The following is an 18335-nucleotide window of genomic DNA, read 5'->3' as shown; positions in this document are numbered from 1 at the left end:
GATTTCAGTACTTTTGGCATGCCATGCCTTTGAATAGTTGAGAGCAAACCACCTGTTTAAGCTCTTGCACATCTTCAGAGCAGCTCCTGTTCTGGCCTCTGTACAAATCATTTGCTGTTATTTGATGTTTCAGTTCATCTACTTTATCAACAGCTTTGCTTCAGGATTTCAACCTTGTTGCCATATCTCCTGCGGTATCAAAATTTACATTTCAAATAGCACAAATAACTTGCAGACCTTCCAATGTGAGCGACTACTGACAAATACTTCAGAATGACATTAACAACGATCTTACCAGCTTTTTTGCAGGATTTCCTTCTCTTGAAGTAGATCTCTTTCTTTGACTACACCTACATCTTCCTCCAGTTGTTCCATTCTACCTTCTGATTCCAGAATTTCTTGTTATAGTCCCTTAAGCTACACTTCCAAACCCTAAAATATCCATGACATTACTTCTATTTTTATTAAATATGTTTCTTTTTTTGTCCTCTGAACTAAATGGTCATTTTCTCTCTCAGTGTAGCTCCACAATATAAGTCTTTCACCTACAGAGCTGGTTCAAATGCATTTTTTGTCTTCTATACCCTTAAACTGTCTCTGCTGCCAGAATGTTTGAAATGTGAAGCCATTCCCTCAGATGTAGTAGGCATCATTGTAAAGTGAACATTCATCAAGAATTACATCAGACATCTTTCAAGTGATTATGGAATAGGATATACTTCCATTAGTTTCATGACAACTCATGCCAAAAGTTAATGAATATTAGTTGTTAACGTTTTTTTTCCAGTTGCTGATGTACAATAGTTTGTAACATAACGAAGATGCCTAAAACCAGAAATATCAGATCCTACAGACTTGTCTGGGAATTGTCTGTCCATAAATACAGGCAAAAAATTGAAACATATTTAATGTTTTGTTTCTGCAGGTTCTAGTTTCAGTTTCTACATGCCCAATATAATAATGCAATATCCACTCAGACAAAATTGCCATTTGCTCCTGTGTGAACATTGAGTAAAACCTTATGCATTAAAACAAACTTGTGTTTAGCATTCTTTTTTTAGCTGAAAACTTAAACTCATTTGTTTTACCTCCAGCATATGCCAAAATTTTTCCAAAACTAGACAGAACAGATCAGACTTAATGACTTGTCATCCTTTGTATTCTCTCTTCCAAAGTACTAATAATAACAAAATGCACTAATGTGATGACTTTCATCTAAAGGCCTCAAGCCTCTTGGCATACACTGAGAAGAAAACAGAAAATTCACCTTGCTTAAACATGAGTCTTTCTGTCTTTTAAGCCTTATAATAGCTTTTCTTGCTAGTCTTTACTGATGATCAGAAGTATTAGTGATTAAAGAAATATTTCTGTTTCCCAGTCTGACCCTTGTTCACAGTAGTGTGAAAAATCTATTAATCTAATTAATGGTGGCATCAGAAACAGCCAATTCAGAAAGGAGAAATTTCTCTATACATTCAAGGCAATATGCTCTGGTAGTATGTAAATCAGGCTCATTCCAAAGACTTAGGGGATCTGAAATGTGCAAGGTGAGCATATGTCTCTCAGAAAGCGTTTCAGTTTTATTCAGCTGATACTGAAGTTAGAAATTAAATTGCTAATGACACCACCATCTTATGTTCAGTTCATCTCATTATTTATTCCTAAAAGACTGCATTTCTTATATGATAAATAGGAAGACTAAATCGTGCATAAATTTTCATGTCTCCATTTCTGCTGGATGTTACTTCAAGTACCCCCAAGAAATGAGGATTTTACTTTCCCTCTTTCCATCTGTCACTTCTAACTTCTACAGAGCCCAGACACTTTTCTTTGTTGAAACAGATATGATTTCCCTGACTCAATTTAGAACAAACTGGCTTATTTGCATTTCTGCCATTCATTATAACCTCTGCACTTTCCTGCACAAGTTAGAGGTTGCTCTGCTGCAGAGCTACACATTAAGAGAATAGAGTCTAAATAATATTGAGGAAGGTGTATTCAATTCACCCTCTGATCTTGTGAAACAAAAGAGCAGTGACTGAAATGAAGGCTGAACTTCCTCAAAGAACATCCTCAGAGAAGAGGCACAAAACTCTGCACCATCAGCAAAATTATACCAACAGACAAGATGTGAGGGCAGATGGTGAAAAGAATCAGGGTTGTCTTGGAAGAACACAGCTGACTGGGGTGACCAGACTTCGTACAAGGTTCTGGGGTTCTCTGACTCTAAAGGAAATAAATCTTTCCCATCAAGAGTTATTCTGAAATACTCCAAGTCTAGACCTTCAAGGTGTTTTCTTATCTAATATGCAAGATTGCTGTCATAGGGCTGGGGACAGGTCTGCTAGGTGAGTTTATGTGATGGGAAGGACCAATAGTATTAGAAGGAAGTGGAACTGTTGAGCACAGAGCATGGCTGGGTGCTTCAGCTTCAGTGCAGTTCACCAGTGCCTCTCCTACATCCTGACCTTATGCAGCAAACGCAGCTGGTTGGCAGATTGCCCATGACATGCCAGCAACACAATTAAGCAGAAAGGGGCTGCAGAGCCGTACTGCAAATGTCTGAGATATACATCAGTGACGATAGAAAGGCAAAGTGTAAGATTAGAACTAATGTTGAAAGTCTCATTGCTCTGTGCATAGAACTCCACAGGTTTAAAGGACACTTCATTAAACATCACCTGGAAAAAGCCACTATTGCAAGAGTCATAAAATACAACACACTTGATTCCTAACCCGCCACCTCAGGTTTGTTACCCAGCCTTGTTCATATCCACATAGTAAGCTGCTGACAGCCACAAGGGAGAAGAAGAATGTACTCTGTAAATACTCATTGCTAGCATGAGTGCCTGCTTGCTGCTCTCTTCACATTTCTGGGCAGGAAAGGTAAAGCTCTGTTCAGCCAACACATGAATTTGTATTTTAACTTACTCCTCCCTCAAGGAACACAAAGTCTAGTGTTCAAAGAGTTCTAATGAGTTACTAATAATCCCAACTCTTTTTTTTTAAACTCTCAGCACTATCTTCCTCCTGAGCCTCTAAAATTGCTTTAGTGCTTACAATGCATTTGACTCAATATATTTAAAAGACCTCCTCCTCCCTCAAATTTTTAAAAACTGACAATTTGCACTTTTATGGAAAGAGATAAAGACCATAGTCTTATACCCTACCTGTATTCTCTCCTTCAGCTTCTGGGAATGCTTCTTCCTCTCATTTACCTTCTGGGTTTTCTCCTCTAGGTCTGCCTCCAGCTTCTTTACCTGCTGCAGCAAAAAACCTTTGTCAGCCTCTGAGCAACTCCTTTGCTCTATTTCTCTTTGTTGGCAGTTCTTTGTTTCTATCATAGATTGCTGTGTGGCCTTTTTCAAAGTCTCTTTTTCTTTCTCACAAAAGGCTTGCAGTTTGCTTGTTTTCTGAGTATATTCTTCACTTGCTCTCTGGTTCTCACTCTTCAGGTTTTTCATCTCATTTATTAAAGGTTGTCCTTCCACACTGTATTTCTCATCTAAAATCACTTTTTCATCTGTATTTTCTCTTCTGGATGCTTTGCATTCATTTACCAGCCCATCAGATTCCTGACTTAAATGTAGAAGCTTGTTTTCGAAGTCTGCATTGGTACCCTCTGTGTCTACAGAAAGGACTGTCTGCACTTGTTTAATTTGTGTTCGTGGCTCCCTCTCTTCCACCTGCTTCTTGCACAATATTAACTCTGCCAAGGCTTCTTCCTTTAGTCTCTTGTGCTGTTCTACTGCGATTTCAAGGGCCTGAATATGTTTTCTTAGCAACTGCTCTTCTTCAACTTTGCTTTTACACTGGAGAATTGTTTCCCTTGTCTCTGCAAGAATGTGCTGAATTTCTTCTTCATGAGCCTCTCTCAGAGCCTGTATACTAGCTTCATGTTCATCATTCTTAGTGTTCAGGGCATATATCACCTATTGAGAATGACAAAAATAATAGGAAGTTAAAGAATCTGGTAAATGGAAGCCATTAATTCAGTTACTATATTTATCAAGTTGTTAAATTCCAAGTTGTTAAACTGCTCCAGTTTAGTGTTTTGCTGTTGTTTCTTTGTGTTGCTTGTTTCTTTTCACTAGGAACAGACTGGACAATTATAAACTGCAAAATCTTCTGAGAAGTGTTCAGACAATGTGTTGGGGTATTTTTCCCTCACTTTCAGTAACAGCTATAAGTCTCAGAAATCAAGTTTTAGAGGACTTGAGTGAGCCTCTGATGACAATAAGCATTGTTTCAAACAACTGATTTAAATCCTTTCATGCTTAATATTCTTCTTGAAAATGCAAAATAATTCTCATTACTATAACACAAATTATTAGCCCAAGCAGGCTTCATCTGTTACCCATGACACACACCAGTCTCCTCACAGAAGATGTTGTACAAACATGCTATTGCTTTGGAAAGAAAAAGCTATTAGAAGCCCAAAGTAGACTGAAGAGTTGAGAGTTAAACCTTGTAAATGTGCATGTTAAGCTTAAAAGACAGTATCATATAATTGCAAAACATAGTAACTGCTCTGAAAAAAACTACAGCTTGTCTTTCCAGGCCCCATTAGTACATAGGAGCTAATCCAGCTGCTGCTGAACATAGATTCATAGAATCATAGAATAGTTAGGGTTGGAAAAGACCTTAAGACCATCAAGTTCCAACCCTCCTGTCATGGGCAGGGACACCTCACACTAAACCATGTCACCCAAGGCTCTGTCCAACCTGGCCTTGAACACTGCCAGGGATGGAGCATTCACAACCTCCCTGGGCAACCCATTCCAGTGCCTCACCACCCTCACAGTAAAGAATTTCTTCCTTATATCCAATATAAGCTTTCCCTGTTTAAGCTTTAACCCTCTACCCCTCGTCCTATCACTACAGTCCCTAATGAAATGTCCTTCCCCAGCATCCTCAGATACTGGAAGGCTGCTATGAGGTCTAATGACTCAATGATTCAATTTTGTGAAAATGTTTCATTACCCAGATTTTTAAAGGAAGATCTTTAAGGAGTCTAAAATTGCAGACATGTTCACTGCTTTCAAAGGGCTGGGTTTTGTGGGGGCTGTTTTGTGTTTTGGTTTGGTTGGGTTTTGCCGTTTTTGTTTGGGGTTTTTTTTTGTTTGTGTGTTGGGGTCTTTTTACGATTCTAGATATTAATCTGAAGTTTTCACCTTCCAAAATATCTTTTAAAATCTTGTTACAGATTATGATAAACTGACATTGTCTAGTTGTACAATAAATGAAGTAAACAAACAAATTCATCAAGGAAGTTTTTACTTAATTCCTGGTTTTTCAAAGTATTTCCTTACTTTAAATACAGTAGAATTTGGAAATCTTGAATTGTTGATTTAATTACAGACCTGGGTGAAACACATTTTCCCAATAAAATATATCTTTTCTTGAAGACAAATATTATAACTTATTTAAAAACAGTGTTTATTGCAGGTTATGCCTTTGATGCAGATCTGTGATAAACACAGATAAAATAAACCCTGTTTCTTCCTAATCCAGACTAAATCATTATAGAGACTGGATCAAATTTTGCTGTCCTGTAGCTCACAGATGAGATTCACACACAGGAATTTTTAAAATGCAAAAATATTTCTTTTCATGTTCTACATACTTTGCTAATTAAGAAGCCTTCAAAACCCTCAGGCATCCGTGAATTAATAATACCAGTTTCTTCTACTGCAGGCACCAAGATTTAAATTCTTTGCTGCTGTAAGCAAATTCAACAGTGGTAATACATGCAAAACTTTCTCAGAGCCTTTGCTGCTACTGTGTTAAGAAAAGAGCAGTTGCTTTTTAATTCCCAGTTTATTAGGTATATACTTTGAGAAAAGCAAAGCACAGTATTCTAGGGGCTGTGGAGATTTCAGCTGCCTTTCAGTTTTGTCACGCTAGTAAGATAGAGTTCATACTCTTATTTTGTTATGACTAAAGATATTCTCTACTCAGAAAGTCAGTTTTCAGAACAGAGATCGTGATGAAGCCTCTAGAGCACTGTACCAGCAGCTATCCTACTTCCTGTAGCCATTACAATTTTGAAAAAAAAAAAGTATCAAAAGTGATAGTCTACTACAGGAGTTGCAGAAGAGCTTCACAAACAGTGGTAAAAAGACACATAAAGTTCAGTCTAGATAAACATAACATAATGTACTTTAAAGGAGAAAATTAAATCTTTCATACACACTGACAGTCTGAAATTGCTCAGGAAAAATCTTGGAGCATGTCTCTGAGCAACCTGATCTAGTTGAAGATGTCCCTGCCTATTGCAGTGGGGTTGGGCTAGATGGCTTAAAGGTCCCTTCCAGCCCAAACAATTTGATGATTCTATGATGAGAGCCTAGTCCAGCTATTAATGCTTAGGATCATTTTTAATTATGCTTTGATTTTAAAATTTTAAGCGTTCAAACGTAAAGCTTTAAGCCCCACAAGTCTCTGATGGCACTGACAATGTTTATATCATGAACAATGACTGCTCTGGATGGCAAAGGGGCACTTGTCACTAGTCCAACTTGTGTATACTGCTTTGCCACACCCTGCCTGTATTCACTCCTCTGGGGGCACAAGCCAGCAGGAAGCTGTTCTGTTCTCCAGGTCGCATTCCTCACCTTGAAAATCAGGGGACAAGGACTGTACCCACTGCACCCAGAGTGCAGTGGTGATGCACTGGAGTTGCATTGCAATGCCCTGTAGTTTTGAGACTATTATTTTTATGAAATACTAAGGCACATAGCATCTTAGTAAAATCATTTAAACATTGTAAAAACATTTAAAAGTACCACCTATAGTTCTTAACAACCGTTACCAAATTCTTGTAGTTCTCTCCTCCTGAGTGTAAAAAGCAAAATATTCAACCATAATCTCATGTTTACATCTAAAGGTAGCTCTCATATAACTGGCTAAATGTCAGTGCAGAGTCACAACCAAATGCTGTAGCTTCCAAAGACAGCTAAAACAGAAGACTTCTCTGGTAGTGACCTGTTTTAAGTTAAAACTGTATTTAAGTGCCTAAAGGCTAAGTCAAAGTTCTGAATGACAACTACATAAGAAAGGTACAATCTTATTTCAGATTAATTTTATTGAGGTCCTTAACTTCAGAAAAAAATCCCCATTTGGAAATAGCCAGTTTGTAGTTTGTTTCTGAAATAAAGGTGTTATTTCCTCAGCAATAGGTTTATGTGCGTTCTGCTACCCCTGAGCCCTTTGGAAGACAAATTAATATACATGAAAAATGCCAAGTTTGAACCAGCACTGTGGAGCCTGAGCTCCTGTGTTCTACTGGGAGGCAGGATAAATTAACCCAGTCTTGGTACTGGACAAACTACATTCACACTCTTCCTGATGTCTGTAAGCACAGGCAATAAAACTCACATGCCTATCTGTTCCTATGAAAGTCACAAGTGGTCTTCAGCTCCACATAGAGGCAGGCAGTTACGTGCAGACAGGAGAAACAGGTGAATTGTTGCAGTGAGACTGTTGATATGCTTAAGATCTGACTGCAGAGGTGGAAACAGAGGTAGTTCTACCTCAGTGTAACAGCTGTTTTAGTAAAACAGATACTCTTTCACCTAATGAAGACATCACTTTGGGGAAAAAACATGATTCTTTATGGAAAGAAGTATTTTATATACCATACACAATGCTGAAGGGCTGAAAAGCCTAAATACACAGCTTTAGAACATTTGAGACTGTCTTAAGGTGAGTTGGCATAGACCTCTAACTTCAGTGTAATTCTCTTAGTTGTAAAATACTGGCATCTACATCCTAGCTCAAGAAAATGTTAGGAAAGAGGTACAGTTACAGTGTTACTGAAAAGGGTACTTGTACATGTCATAGTTTAAACCCAACCAGCAAGTATCACACAGCCACTTCCTCACTCCCTGCAGACCATACCCCAGTGGGATAAAGAAGAGAAAAAAATTCTAAAAACCCATGGGTTGAGATAAGAACAGCTTAATAATTGAACTAAATTAAGTTATAATAAGAATACAGTAATACATCACCCATGAAGAAAAGATTGAACATGAAAAAAAATTAGCCTTGCACTTTTGTGCAATTAATGAAACACTGGATATTTTATTACCTATTGCCTGTAATATGCATATTAACAAAATGTACATTTTGTATATAAACATTAATCAGAGTTCCTTGAAAAAGTGACTTGAATTTAGTATGCAGTTTCCATTATAAAGTAGCTTTGAGTTGTTCATTACAAGGGCTGCCAGATTTTCTTCAAACTTGGCATTGTCAGTGACAAATTTATATGGTAAGAAGGTAATTCCAATACATAGATGTCATTCTTGTACCTTGAATTAATTTAAATTACAATTTCTAGCTATCCAAACGTAAGATTTCAGGTTCCTTCCTAATAGAAGTGGTGTTTAATGCTGCTTTTGACTAAGCTGATCAACACATATGAGATTGCACATTATTTTATAACCCAGGAGTTCCCTTTTAGTGCTGTAAAGAAAAGGTAGTGATGACAACTCTAGAAATCATAGTTTGTGCATTTTTGTCAGCTGGTAGGCAAAAGTAATGCTAGCTTTGAAATCCTGATAGAAAATTCTACATAAAAATAAGAAAACAAATACATCACAAAGTAAAATACATGGGGATATTGATAGCTGACTTTGTTGGTCTTGTTAGTACATAATTTAAGCAGCTTTATAAAAACCTCCTCTCTGCTTACATGGAAACCAAATTTTATATTTCTTGCCAAAGGAGAAGTATTGCTGCTCCAAAAGCATGATTCTAGTTTTTTATGCTGTTCCTTTTTGCTTCATTTCTGTAGGATATTTAATAACTCTCCAGAGAACTGAGATCAAAAAGCCTCGAGCACATGGGAGAGCTCTGGTAGCATAATAACTAACTGCAAATCAGCTGAGCCACTGTAAGCATTGGGTACTGAGTACTGTTAATACATCACAGAAAATAAGGTTAATAAACTTAGCTTAAGCTACTTGAAAAAGGCAACATATTTCAACTAGGAACATGAGTAGAAAACAGGAGTGCTCTGTCACAGTTGCTCAGCTGTTAGGTGCTTCCAGAATAAGTCATTAGTATTTGATCATATTTCATTTCTAAACCTGTCAGCCACATTTTTTTAATGGCAAATAAAACAGGAAAGGTTAACAGATCTAGTTAATATACAGCCATGCTACAAGACACTGGAGTGGTGTAAACAGCCTATAGCCACATAGACATACCAGGCTGTTTGCTGATTCTTCTGTAAATTTCCACCAGCAGAGTGAAGATAATAGAAGTAAATACGAGCACACACTTGTTCACAAGTCTGATATCCTTCCTTAAATAACTAATGACAGTGGGGTTTGCTTATCTGGCTGATTTTCCACAGAAGCTTATTAAATAATTCTCACATTTGCTACCCTGCTGACTGAGCTGAGGGGCAATAAACCTCCTGGTGACTGCAGTGATAAGCAGACAGAGTGTGTAACATTTTCAACTGCTCCACATAGAGTCATTAAGGAACATCTGCCCAAACTTGTTCTCCTTCAGTATTTCTTTCCCCTGAAGGAAACAGAAATTTCATAATTATGTTTTACCAGCAATTAACTTTTCCTTACATTAGCACTCTTTTCCTCTGACTCACAGTATCCAGCATACATACACAGAACTCTTGCCAGACTGCTTGACTGTTTAACAATCTACTTGACCAGAAATACTGCAAATTAAAATGTGCTTCTTATAACAAAGCTCCCAGATTCCCAGTATAGAGTCAGATGAACCCCTAGGAAAATGAGTTTGAGGGTAGCTATCTACTCTCATTAAAAATATCCTTCATCGGTACCCAGGAATTTGTCTCAAAGAAGGAAACATAACTGTTTTGTGGGTTAGGTAGCATTCTGATCACCCAGCAATGCCACCATTCTAGTTATTCACGTTAGGTTTGGTTTGAGCCCCACTGGCAGAGGTTTGAAAAGAAACCTGAATAGCATGAATATCTGCAACTTAGTTCTTGTCAGCCCTGCCTGAACTGCCCTTTCAATGAAAGCTGATCTGTTCTGCTCAACACTCCTCTTCAAGAGTTCATTTGCATTTCTCATCCTATCTCAAACAAAAAGGACAGTCCTGAGAATCCAAAAGCACATGGAATTCCTGCAACAGCCAACAGATGATAGAAATCCATACCTTGAGGCAGCAGGGAATGACAGTTCTTATAAAAAGTCACCATGCAGTTTAAACCCCAATTAATTGCTAAACAGATCAGAAATACACAGAACTGGCAGGCAAAAAACAGCATGCCAAGGGTCCCGTGTCTGATGGAGAAGTCTAAACCTAATTACCGTTACAAAGTCATGCATTTTGCTACAATTGTAGGAATACAGTAACTTCAAGCCTCTATGAATTTGAATGCATTAGTGCACTATTGTTGCAGCAAGGTATCTATCAACTGTATTTTATGTGTGAGTGACAACTACAGATGGACATTCCCATTCACAAGCAGAATATTTCTGGTTTAGTTTCTATAAGTTCATAAATCAAACCATAGCTCATCTGGAAATAGCTGCGATGTTATCCGATTTTAAGGTCAACATTGAGAAGGCCTAGACAGCTCTCATTCAAACTCACCAGGGCTTCTAAATCCTTTTACCTGCCTCCACAGAAACAAAAAAACATCAGTTTGCACTTTTTAATATACCTTTTTTTAAATATATACATATATTTCAAACAAAGCCTGATTGTCCCACATATTCATTTAGCACTGTAAGTTGTGGCTTTCAAAGCAAAAGCTAAACCCTACAAGTAATAATAAAACCCTATCATATTTTCATTAGCAGACTTCAAATATGGGTAGACAAATACCTAATGGCAAACAAAGATCTGTGGCTACTTCTGCCTTGAAATACAAAGGCCACCTTGCTTTTGGGGAGCCTGACTGAGCTTACAAATATGTTCATTGGTTTTTCTCACTGTGATAGCTTAATGGGGAAAACCAACGTATGTTCTACATGCCAACAGTGGGAAAAGTCAATCTTTGTGAGAAGGGCCAGGCATCTAAAAATACTGATAAATTGCCTACAAAAAAAGCAGTTTGCTGCCAAAAGAAAACAAAGCATTTCTAAAGGTTTGTAGTTTTGCTGCTACAGCCAAATGGGTGCAGAATAGAAAAATGCATGACTGAAGGTATGAAAACTTACCATATTCTTCCTCTCCAAAAGCAAAAATAGCAGGGCAATAGAATGGGAGCAGTTTTCAGTATTTCTGTGTCTTGATTAGCTATGAGGATTCCCATACCAACCTGACTTACAATGTAATCAACATTTCATGCAACGATGGAAACTCCATCACCTCACCCAGTTTGGTTCTGCTGTTGATGCCTTTTGCACACCCCTCCTTTGTTTTTGAGAGTAGGAGGAGGCCACTACTGACTAACTAAAGAAACAGAATGTAAGTGAAGCTCTGTATCCTACACCTCATTTAAACATTGTGTATTCATTTCTCCTGGTACAAAGTGGAGTGGATGAGCAATTAGAGAATTATCACCCCATCAATGAATTCTGCCATCAGTGGGCAGGAAGTTGCAGCTGTAAAATGACAGCATACTTCATACTATGCTGGAACAGAAAAGGAAAGCACTTCAGTCAATTCAAAGTCCGGAGGGATTTTATTATAATTATCCTGACTATAACATAGCCAAGAAAACTGTGGTTTGAATAGGAGATCTCAAAGTTTCTAATCAAAAAATGATCAGAACAAATTTATGCCATGTTTAGCAAATCTGGTCTCAGATTTCTCTTCTCAGATGTTTGCTGTTAGTATGCACTCAGAAATCGGAAGGGAAAGTGTATGATTAAAAATCCAATTCTGACATAAGTTCTCTATAAGTGTAGTGTTATTGTAGAGAAAACTGGTTCTTAAAAGCCACATTCCAAAACAAAAATATTGACTTTTCAGAAGCACTTTTTTGAGCTTCAGGTATAAATCATCTTTATTTCAGAGGACTGAAAAGTATTCAGAGGGGAAATTCTATTAAAAGTCATCATCCCACCCGCATTTTAACAGTAGAAATTTAGCAAAAGCATCTGAAAAAACCCCACTGCAATAATTTGGCCATGATCCCCCTCCCCCTTTTGCTGCTAAAGTAGCAGAACTTACCTTCCTTATCAAAGACAAGCTTTATAGAGTTTTTAGAAAGAAGTAAGATATATTTTCCTCAAAATTTAGTTGAGATTAAAGAGACTTTAAAAAGAATCACTTTATAGCAAAAGACACAGAAGTCTGTACAGAACATTAGTTTAGTTTGAGAGCTGAAAATCTTGAACAAGTGTTTCTTTGCTCAGATCTCATCAATGTGCTCCAAGTCTGCTGTTGAGAAATGGATCACCCAGAAAGAAGGAACTGGTAACTCAATTCTTGTTACTTACTATGAAGTATAAGGTATCAATTAATAAAGTGCCACTATTACTTTTGCATTAGAAAAGGTAGTACAGTGACTTGAGTGATACTTATGGACAAATTTTACTTAGCGTACAAACCTCACCAAAGACACCAAGTATCAGATAGAGAAACAAGGGGACAACTCAGGACATCTGAACCCAATTTACAGTCATCTTTCGTGTACAATTCACTGTGGCTGAGGAATCAGCAACGTTATCAATAAATGGAAAGTGCTTCTCTTGAAGAATTTTTAGAGACTTCATTGCTCAAACATATCCTTATTCAAAATCACTAAAAGTTTGATGTTTATTCAGATAGTTTTCTTTCAATTACTACAGAATGATAGAGCATTGTAAAGAGTTATTTGTGTATTTGTGGACAGAAAGCAAGCATCAGATTGTGTACAAATACTGTTATATAAACATACAATCAAAGCACTGGTAAAAATATTGGTATAGTACAGTAAGTATAATAGAGAATCCTAGAATGGTCTAGATCGGAAAAGACATTAATGATCATCTAGATCCAACCCCCCTGCCATGTGCAGGGATATCTTCCACTAAATCAGGTTGTTAGCAAGTGTATGTGTAAATATAGTTAGCACTTGTGTATGTATTCATACACATGATATATGTTTTCACATACAGTTATCATTAGATGAGAATAATGGCACTGCAACTAGTTCTAGTACTAGTTCTTACTAGTAAACCAGTCTAAGTTTAACATCTTAATGACTTCCTATTGACATGTATTTTTAGTGGTTTTTTTTTATTGTCAGCATGTTTTCATTGCTAAAATGTCTTTACCAATTGCCATGAGACTACAAAAGATGTAAAAACTGGATCAGTGAACAAGGATTGGAAATAGGTTTTTCTCACTTAACAAAGATACAGCATAAAGATTGGCTAACTGCCACCTTGTACAGATTTTCTCTTATTTCTTAACATGGTGTGGAAAATGTTCTAAACATTTAGTAATGTAACTCAGTATTGACTAAAAGTTTAAGTACAATATAGTGTGTAATTAATCCTGTCTCTTCTCCAACTCGTCTTTCAGGAATGTCATGTAAAGTATCTCTACTTATGCCCATCAGGAACAATTAGGTGCAAGACAACAAGTATATTGTACTGCGGCAGAACAGTTCAATTGCAGCTTTGCAACAATATTACTCGAGAACCTATAAAACTCAAATGAATCCCCGCGTTTTCATAATTCCGGGGTGGGGGGAAGAGAATACCGTCAACCCCTTCAAGGATCACACAGACAAATCCTACGTCCTCTCAGAGCTCGAAGCCCTCTCGCTGTAGTTGCATGCTAATTAGAGCAGTTGAGCGCGATTCTCCAATCGTCAGCCACAAAGGCAACCAGCTGAGGCTAGTCTGTGCCACAGGGGGCGGGGGGGAGGGGGGGGCAATTTTTGAAAGGAAGTTTGTGTACAGTGATGTTTACAGCAGCAGCCTAGTAAGAAAAGACAGGTTTCTCTTCTCTCCTCTCAGACGGGGACCAGCAGATACCGCAGCTCCGGGTCAGCTCTGCCGTCCCCAGCCAGGGCAGCAGGGCAGCCTAATCTCGCCGGGAAGGCTACAACAGAGAGGCTTACCTTGGTGAGCTGAGCGATCTTCTTGCACATTTTCATGTACATTTCCTGACCGCATTCCTCCGCCGAGCTGCTGCGAGCGGCTTTAGATGCATTGCAAGTCCCGGGCTGATGAATCTTGTTTATGCCACAGGCCATCAGGCTTGAATTTAATCAAGTCTGCCCGTGTACGCTCTGGTGGTGTGATCCCGTTCCTCTTGCTGCCTGGCCCGGTTCGCTGCTAACCCCACAGTGCTGGAGGAACTTCAGCTCCACACAGTGCGAGCTCTAGCCGCTGCCGCTCTCCCTTCTGTGCAGATGTCCCAGTCGTTCAGCAAAACACTCAGGCGAGGAGGTAGAGAACAGCATGTGCAAACATCATCATGGGGATTATTTTCCCCCTCCGCTTCTCTTCAAATGGTTGAGCTTCTGCCAGGAGCAGATGCCAGCGGCTGGATGCTACAAATTCCCCACAGAAGTCACCGAGCCAGCCCTACAGGCAGCAGCACAGACGTTGCTGGGGATTTATTATAAAGATCATCTACAGATGAAACTATGTTGCCTTCTTAGGTTGCCAGAGGATTTCAGAGGTCATCAGAGAAGACGGTGTTGGCCTCTTTCATAAACTCTGTTACTTTAGCAATCCTCTCACAGTCCGGACAGACCAATAAAGTAATGAAGAAAATCTTGTTCAATTTTTGCTGCTGTGCTGAAAGCGGAAGATTCCACTTTGCTAGTGGTGGGTTTGAAGAAACACTTTTTCAGATTTATCAGAACTTGGAAGAAGGATTATCCAGTATCAGCTAAGGAAGGGCAGGGCAAAAGGAAAAAGGAAAAATCCTTAGTGAAAACGGGAAATCCGGGTGAGGTTAAAAAGAGATAAAGCACTCTTAAGGATAAAGCACTTTTAATAATAAAGCATTCCAAGAGGGAAAAGTTCAAAGCAGAAGAATGCCTGCAGGCAGTGGGGAGAAGGAGGCTGAGAAGATAAGGTCTTGGGACAGAGAAACCAAACTCTTTAATTGCTGGAAGAAAAAGAGGCACTTCAAATATCCAGAGGCAGAAAGAGCATGAGAAACTCTTCAAGAGTGAAAGAATATTAAGGCCGACTGAGAAACACAGTGTAAAAGAAGGGAAAGGCAAGGAAGGAAAACTGGTCACAGTTGCTTAGAGATGCTATGCAGGGAAGAGATGTTTAGCCCAGGTAGAACATTAATAAGAAAAGGTAAGGAAGAGAGCCTTGCACACAAGGAATGACTTGGTATAGTTTCTTCCTTCACTGTCACTAGTGACAGGATGCTGCTGTCTGTGACTGAAACTTTTTCTGTGACTAGGACTTAAGGACATGATATTGTCAATTGGTATCTGATCAGACATGTACTCACACTCAAGTTTATCTCAGTTAATACGGTTATACTATCTTCTCTACATGGTCTTCAACTAAAAAAAAAAAAAAGTGTAGGAACTTAATTATATGTTGATATATGTTATACATTGATATATAATTATATGTTTGATAAAACTGACAAGCTTATTAGGACAATAAAGACAACAGAGAAGGCTGGAACAATTTCCTAGCACCTTGTTTTCTCAGAAAAAAAAAACCAAACCTGAGTGAAAATAGAAAGTAAATTGAGAAAAAAATAAAGATGTTCTAGAAGTAGTTGCAATTATTGCTTTACTGGATGGTAGTAACATGTAAGTATTTTTTCCTTTACAGCAGAGGATACACTGGACCTGAATGCATGGCTAGACACAGACGACACACATAAGCAGTGATAGAGCAGAGAAGAGTAGATGTCAAGTAAATTGGGAGATGAAAAGAGCATTGAGATATTTTCAGTCAGATTGTTTATGTAATTGGGGGAAGGAGAGTTAGAAGGAAAAACTTGAGGCTTTGGTACAAGATGGTGTTTTAGCAGAACATAATTTGACACTGATGAAACATTCTGAGTCAGACAAGACTTGTCTGTCAGTCAACACTTCAAACACTGGAAAAATCTTCAGTTGGATCTCCTGCTACCAGAAATGCAAGCTCATAGGTAATCAAGTTCATTAGTTCCACTACTCAAGAAAACCACTTGGTTTCAATAACAAAAGTTCAGAGATGACAGCAGAGCTTTTCAATAAGAATTTGACTTTTTTTTTTTTTTTTCTTCTTCTAATTGAAGTAGGGATCTACTGTAGGTAGGACTACAAGGCCAGGATGTCCACTTAACTTTCCACTGAAAACTACTAAATTCAGTGGGATTTTTTTTTTTTTTTTTTTTTTATACATGAGGCAAAGTTAAAACTGATCCCCCACATTACACTCTAGTGTTGTTTTGCAGCCCAATTTGCATTTGAAAATGGCAGAACAGTACAGGTAGACATTAACAGTCGTATTTCAAATGACAAAGCCGTATCAATCAAATGGCTTTAAAACTCTTCAAGTTAGTATCTCAACAAAGGAAGATGCATCCCTAAGTGAGATTCTAACTTAATTCATAAAACACTATCCCCATTATTGATCTACACTTAAATTTAGTTTAGTCCTGTCAAGGTCCAACTGGATGAAACCCAGTGTTACAAATATTTTGTTTATGATGCTCAGAGTGAAATTAAGATGCAAAAGAAGTCAGTACTGCAATCAGTCAATTTATTATAAAAAGATAAGTATTATAAAAAATAGTGACAGGACAGATTGGAAAAAAGGAGAGAAATTAAGCAAGAATTTTGAGTGCAGAGAGAAGACAGTCACCACTATCGATCCAGCAACATTTCAAGGGTCCGTAGTCATCGTCTTTGGTGGTGGATGTCTCCCAGGGTCTATAGTCATCATTGAAGGTAGATGGCCACAATGGCTATTACCTTTTTTTCCTTTTATAATACATTAGGGGGAAGAGCCTCTGTTCTTAATGTCACGTACTGCACATTCCTGGTGGATCATGTGCATCCACTTTCGCTGGTTTTGCAGCCAGCTCTTCAACAGCACATGTCTGTCAGCAATCCTTGAGATAATGGACAGCAATTCCTCACACCAACCCTTGAGATAATGGACAGTGGAGCCCCATCTCAGCTCCTCACAGGCATCTTCGAGATAGTAGGCCTCAGTTTCTCATACCAATCTTTGAGACAATGGTCTGTGGAGTCTGATTTCAGTTCAGTCTCTCCCAGGTCCTACAGTAGGTTTTTGACCCCACCCAGCATACAGAATTGAAGAACTGGAACCAATCAGATACATCGTTACAAAAGCCCTTGAAAAACTAAATACTATAAAAACAACTTCCATTATTTACCTGGGGTTTTTATTCAGTCACCTTCATCTAAAATTACCACTAAGTAACTGTCATGAAGCAAGTTTGGCTTACCCTGCGGCACTGTGAGTTTGTTCACACGCAGGACTGACAAAGGAAAGAGAAAGGATCTGGCACAGTAGGTGAGAAGTAGAGAAAACCAGAAGGGGACCATAGCATAGCAGATAAGGTCAGTATTTCAAAGGACAACAAAACAAGCTTAAATTATTGGAGTATACTTTACTCTGGAGCCTGAAGCACCATCCAAGATTCTGAGTTTCATCATTCCTTCCTTTTTCAGATAAGACTCTGAAACCCACTATCTGCAACCTCCAAGCTTGTATTGCAGGTGAGGTCCTTGCCCTCCCAGTCAACCACTGTATCCATCCCTCAGAAAGCAGTTAGCCCTTACTGAATCAAGTTGGCTCAGAAAAAAACTAAAGACCCAAGGCTGAGCTGAAATAGGGCTCCTGGGCAAGAGGCATGGCTGGAAGCCCCAGCTGAGTCTGGTCAGAGGCCATTAAGGCTTATTAGCGCAGTCAAGGTCCTGAAACTTAACCTGTAAAAACTACAACAGCAAACGCCTCTATCAGTTTAACAAGTATCTGGTATTACAGGTACACTCCACGTGGAGCAAAGCCTGAATGGCCAATATTTGTGATCCTACTTCAGCATGTGATATACTTACACATGAAATACCAATTGTGATACTGGGAATCTGGACCCTTGTACTGTATTTGCCCTTAAAGCCAGTATGCCTAACTGGGTTAAGACTTCAGTATGTCATAACAGGAGCCCAACTTCTATTTCTACCTAGAAGTACAAAGCCTAGCAGAAATATTTAAAACAGACCTCAAGAAACAAATCTCACATCCCGGTTAAAATCCATCATAAGGGACTGCAAGGTATTTACCAAGGAAAACCCACATCAGTGGATCTGGAATGCAGGTAGGCACTGCTGGCCTGCTAAACATATGTGAATCAAACATAATTTGCATTATTGGTTTCACTTAAAACAAAAGTCCTGATGTTTTAAAATCACAATGATCACAAAGTTTTACCTGCTCTTCTCTTCC

The 18335-nt window shown here is 38.5% G+C and overlaps 2 protein-coding genes across 6 annotated transcripts in view; one reads left to right on the top strand and one right to left on the bottom strand.

Annotated features, from left to right (window-relative positions):
- The window catches only part of FAM184B (family with sequence similarity 184 member B), a 37714-nt gene extending 22872 nt beyond the window's left edge, over positions 1 to 14842 (bottom strand). For all 3 annotated transcript variants that reach the window (XM_065699977.1, XM_065699995.1, XM_065699987.1), the window contains exons 1-2: positions 14009 to 14842; positions 3171 to 3932 (exon numbers count right to left, since the gene is read on the bottom strand). In XM_065699977.1, the coding sequence (XP_065556049.1) occupies positions 3171 to 3932; positions 14009 to 14143 (897 nt within the window). In that variant the 5' untranslated portion in view covers positions 14144 to 14842. The remainder of the gene's footprint in view (positions 1 to 3170; positions 3933 to 14008) is intronic.
- Positions 1 to 15644, top strand: part of MED28 (mediator complex subunit 28) — a 42301-nt gene extending 26657 nt beyond the window's left edge. For 2 of the 3 annotated variants that reach the window (XM_065658748.1, XM_065700018.1), the window contains 2 exons: positions 12312 to 12372; positions 13905 to 15644. The gene's annotated coding sequence lies outside the window, so the exon portion shown is untranslated. The remainder of the gene's footprint in view (positions 1 to 12311; positions 12373 to 13904) is intronic. The other variant, XM_065658738.1, reaches the window with a different exon arrangement.
- The last annotated feature ends 2691 nt before the right edge of the window (positions 15645 to 18335 follow it).

Source organism: Lathamus discolor, chromosome 1 (assembly GCF_037157495.1).
Source record: "Lathamus discolor isolate bLatDis1 chromosome 1, bLatDis1.hap1, whole genome shotgun sequence".
Taxonomy (NCBI): Eukaryota; Metazoa; Chordata; class Aves; order Psittaciformes; family Psittacidae; genus Lathamus; species Lathamus discolor.
This window is presented reverse-complemented; position numbering and strand designations above follow the sequence as displayed.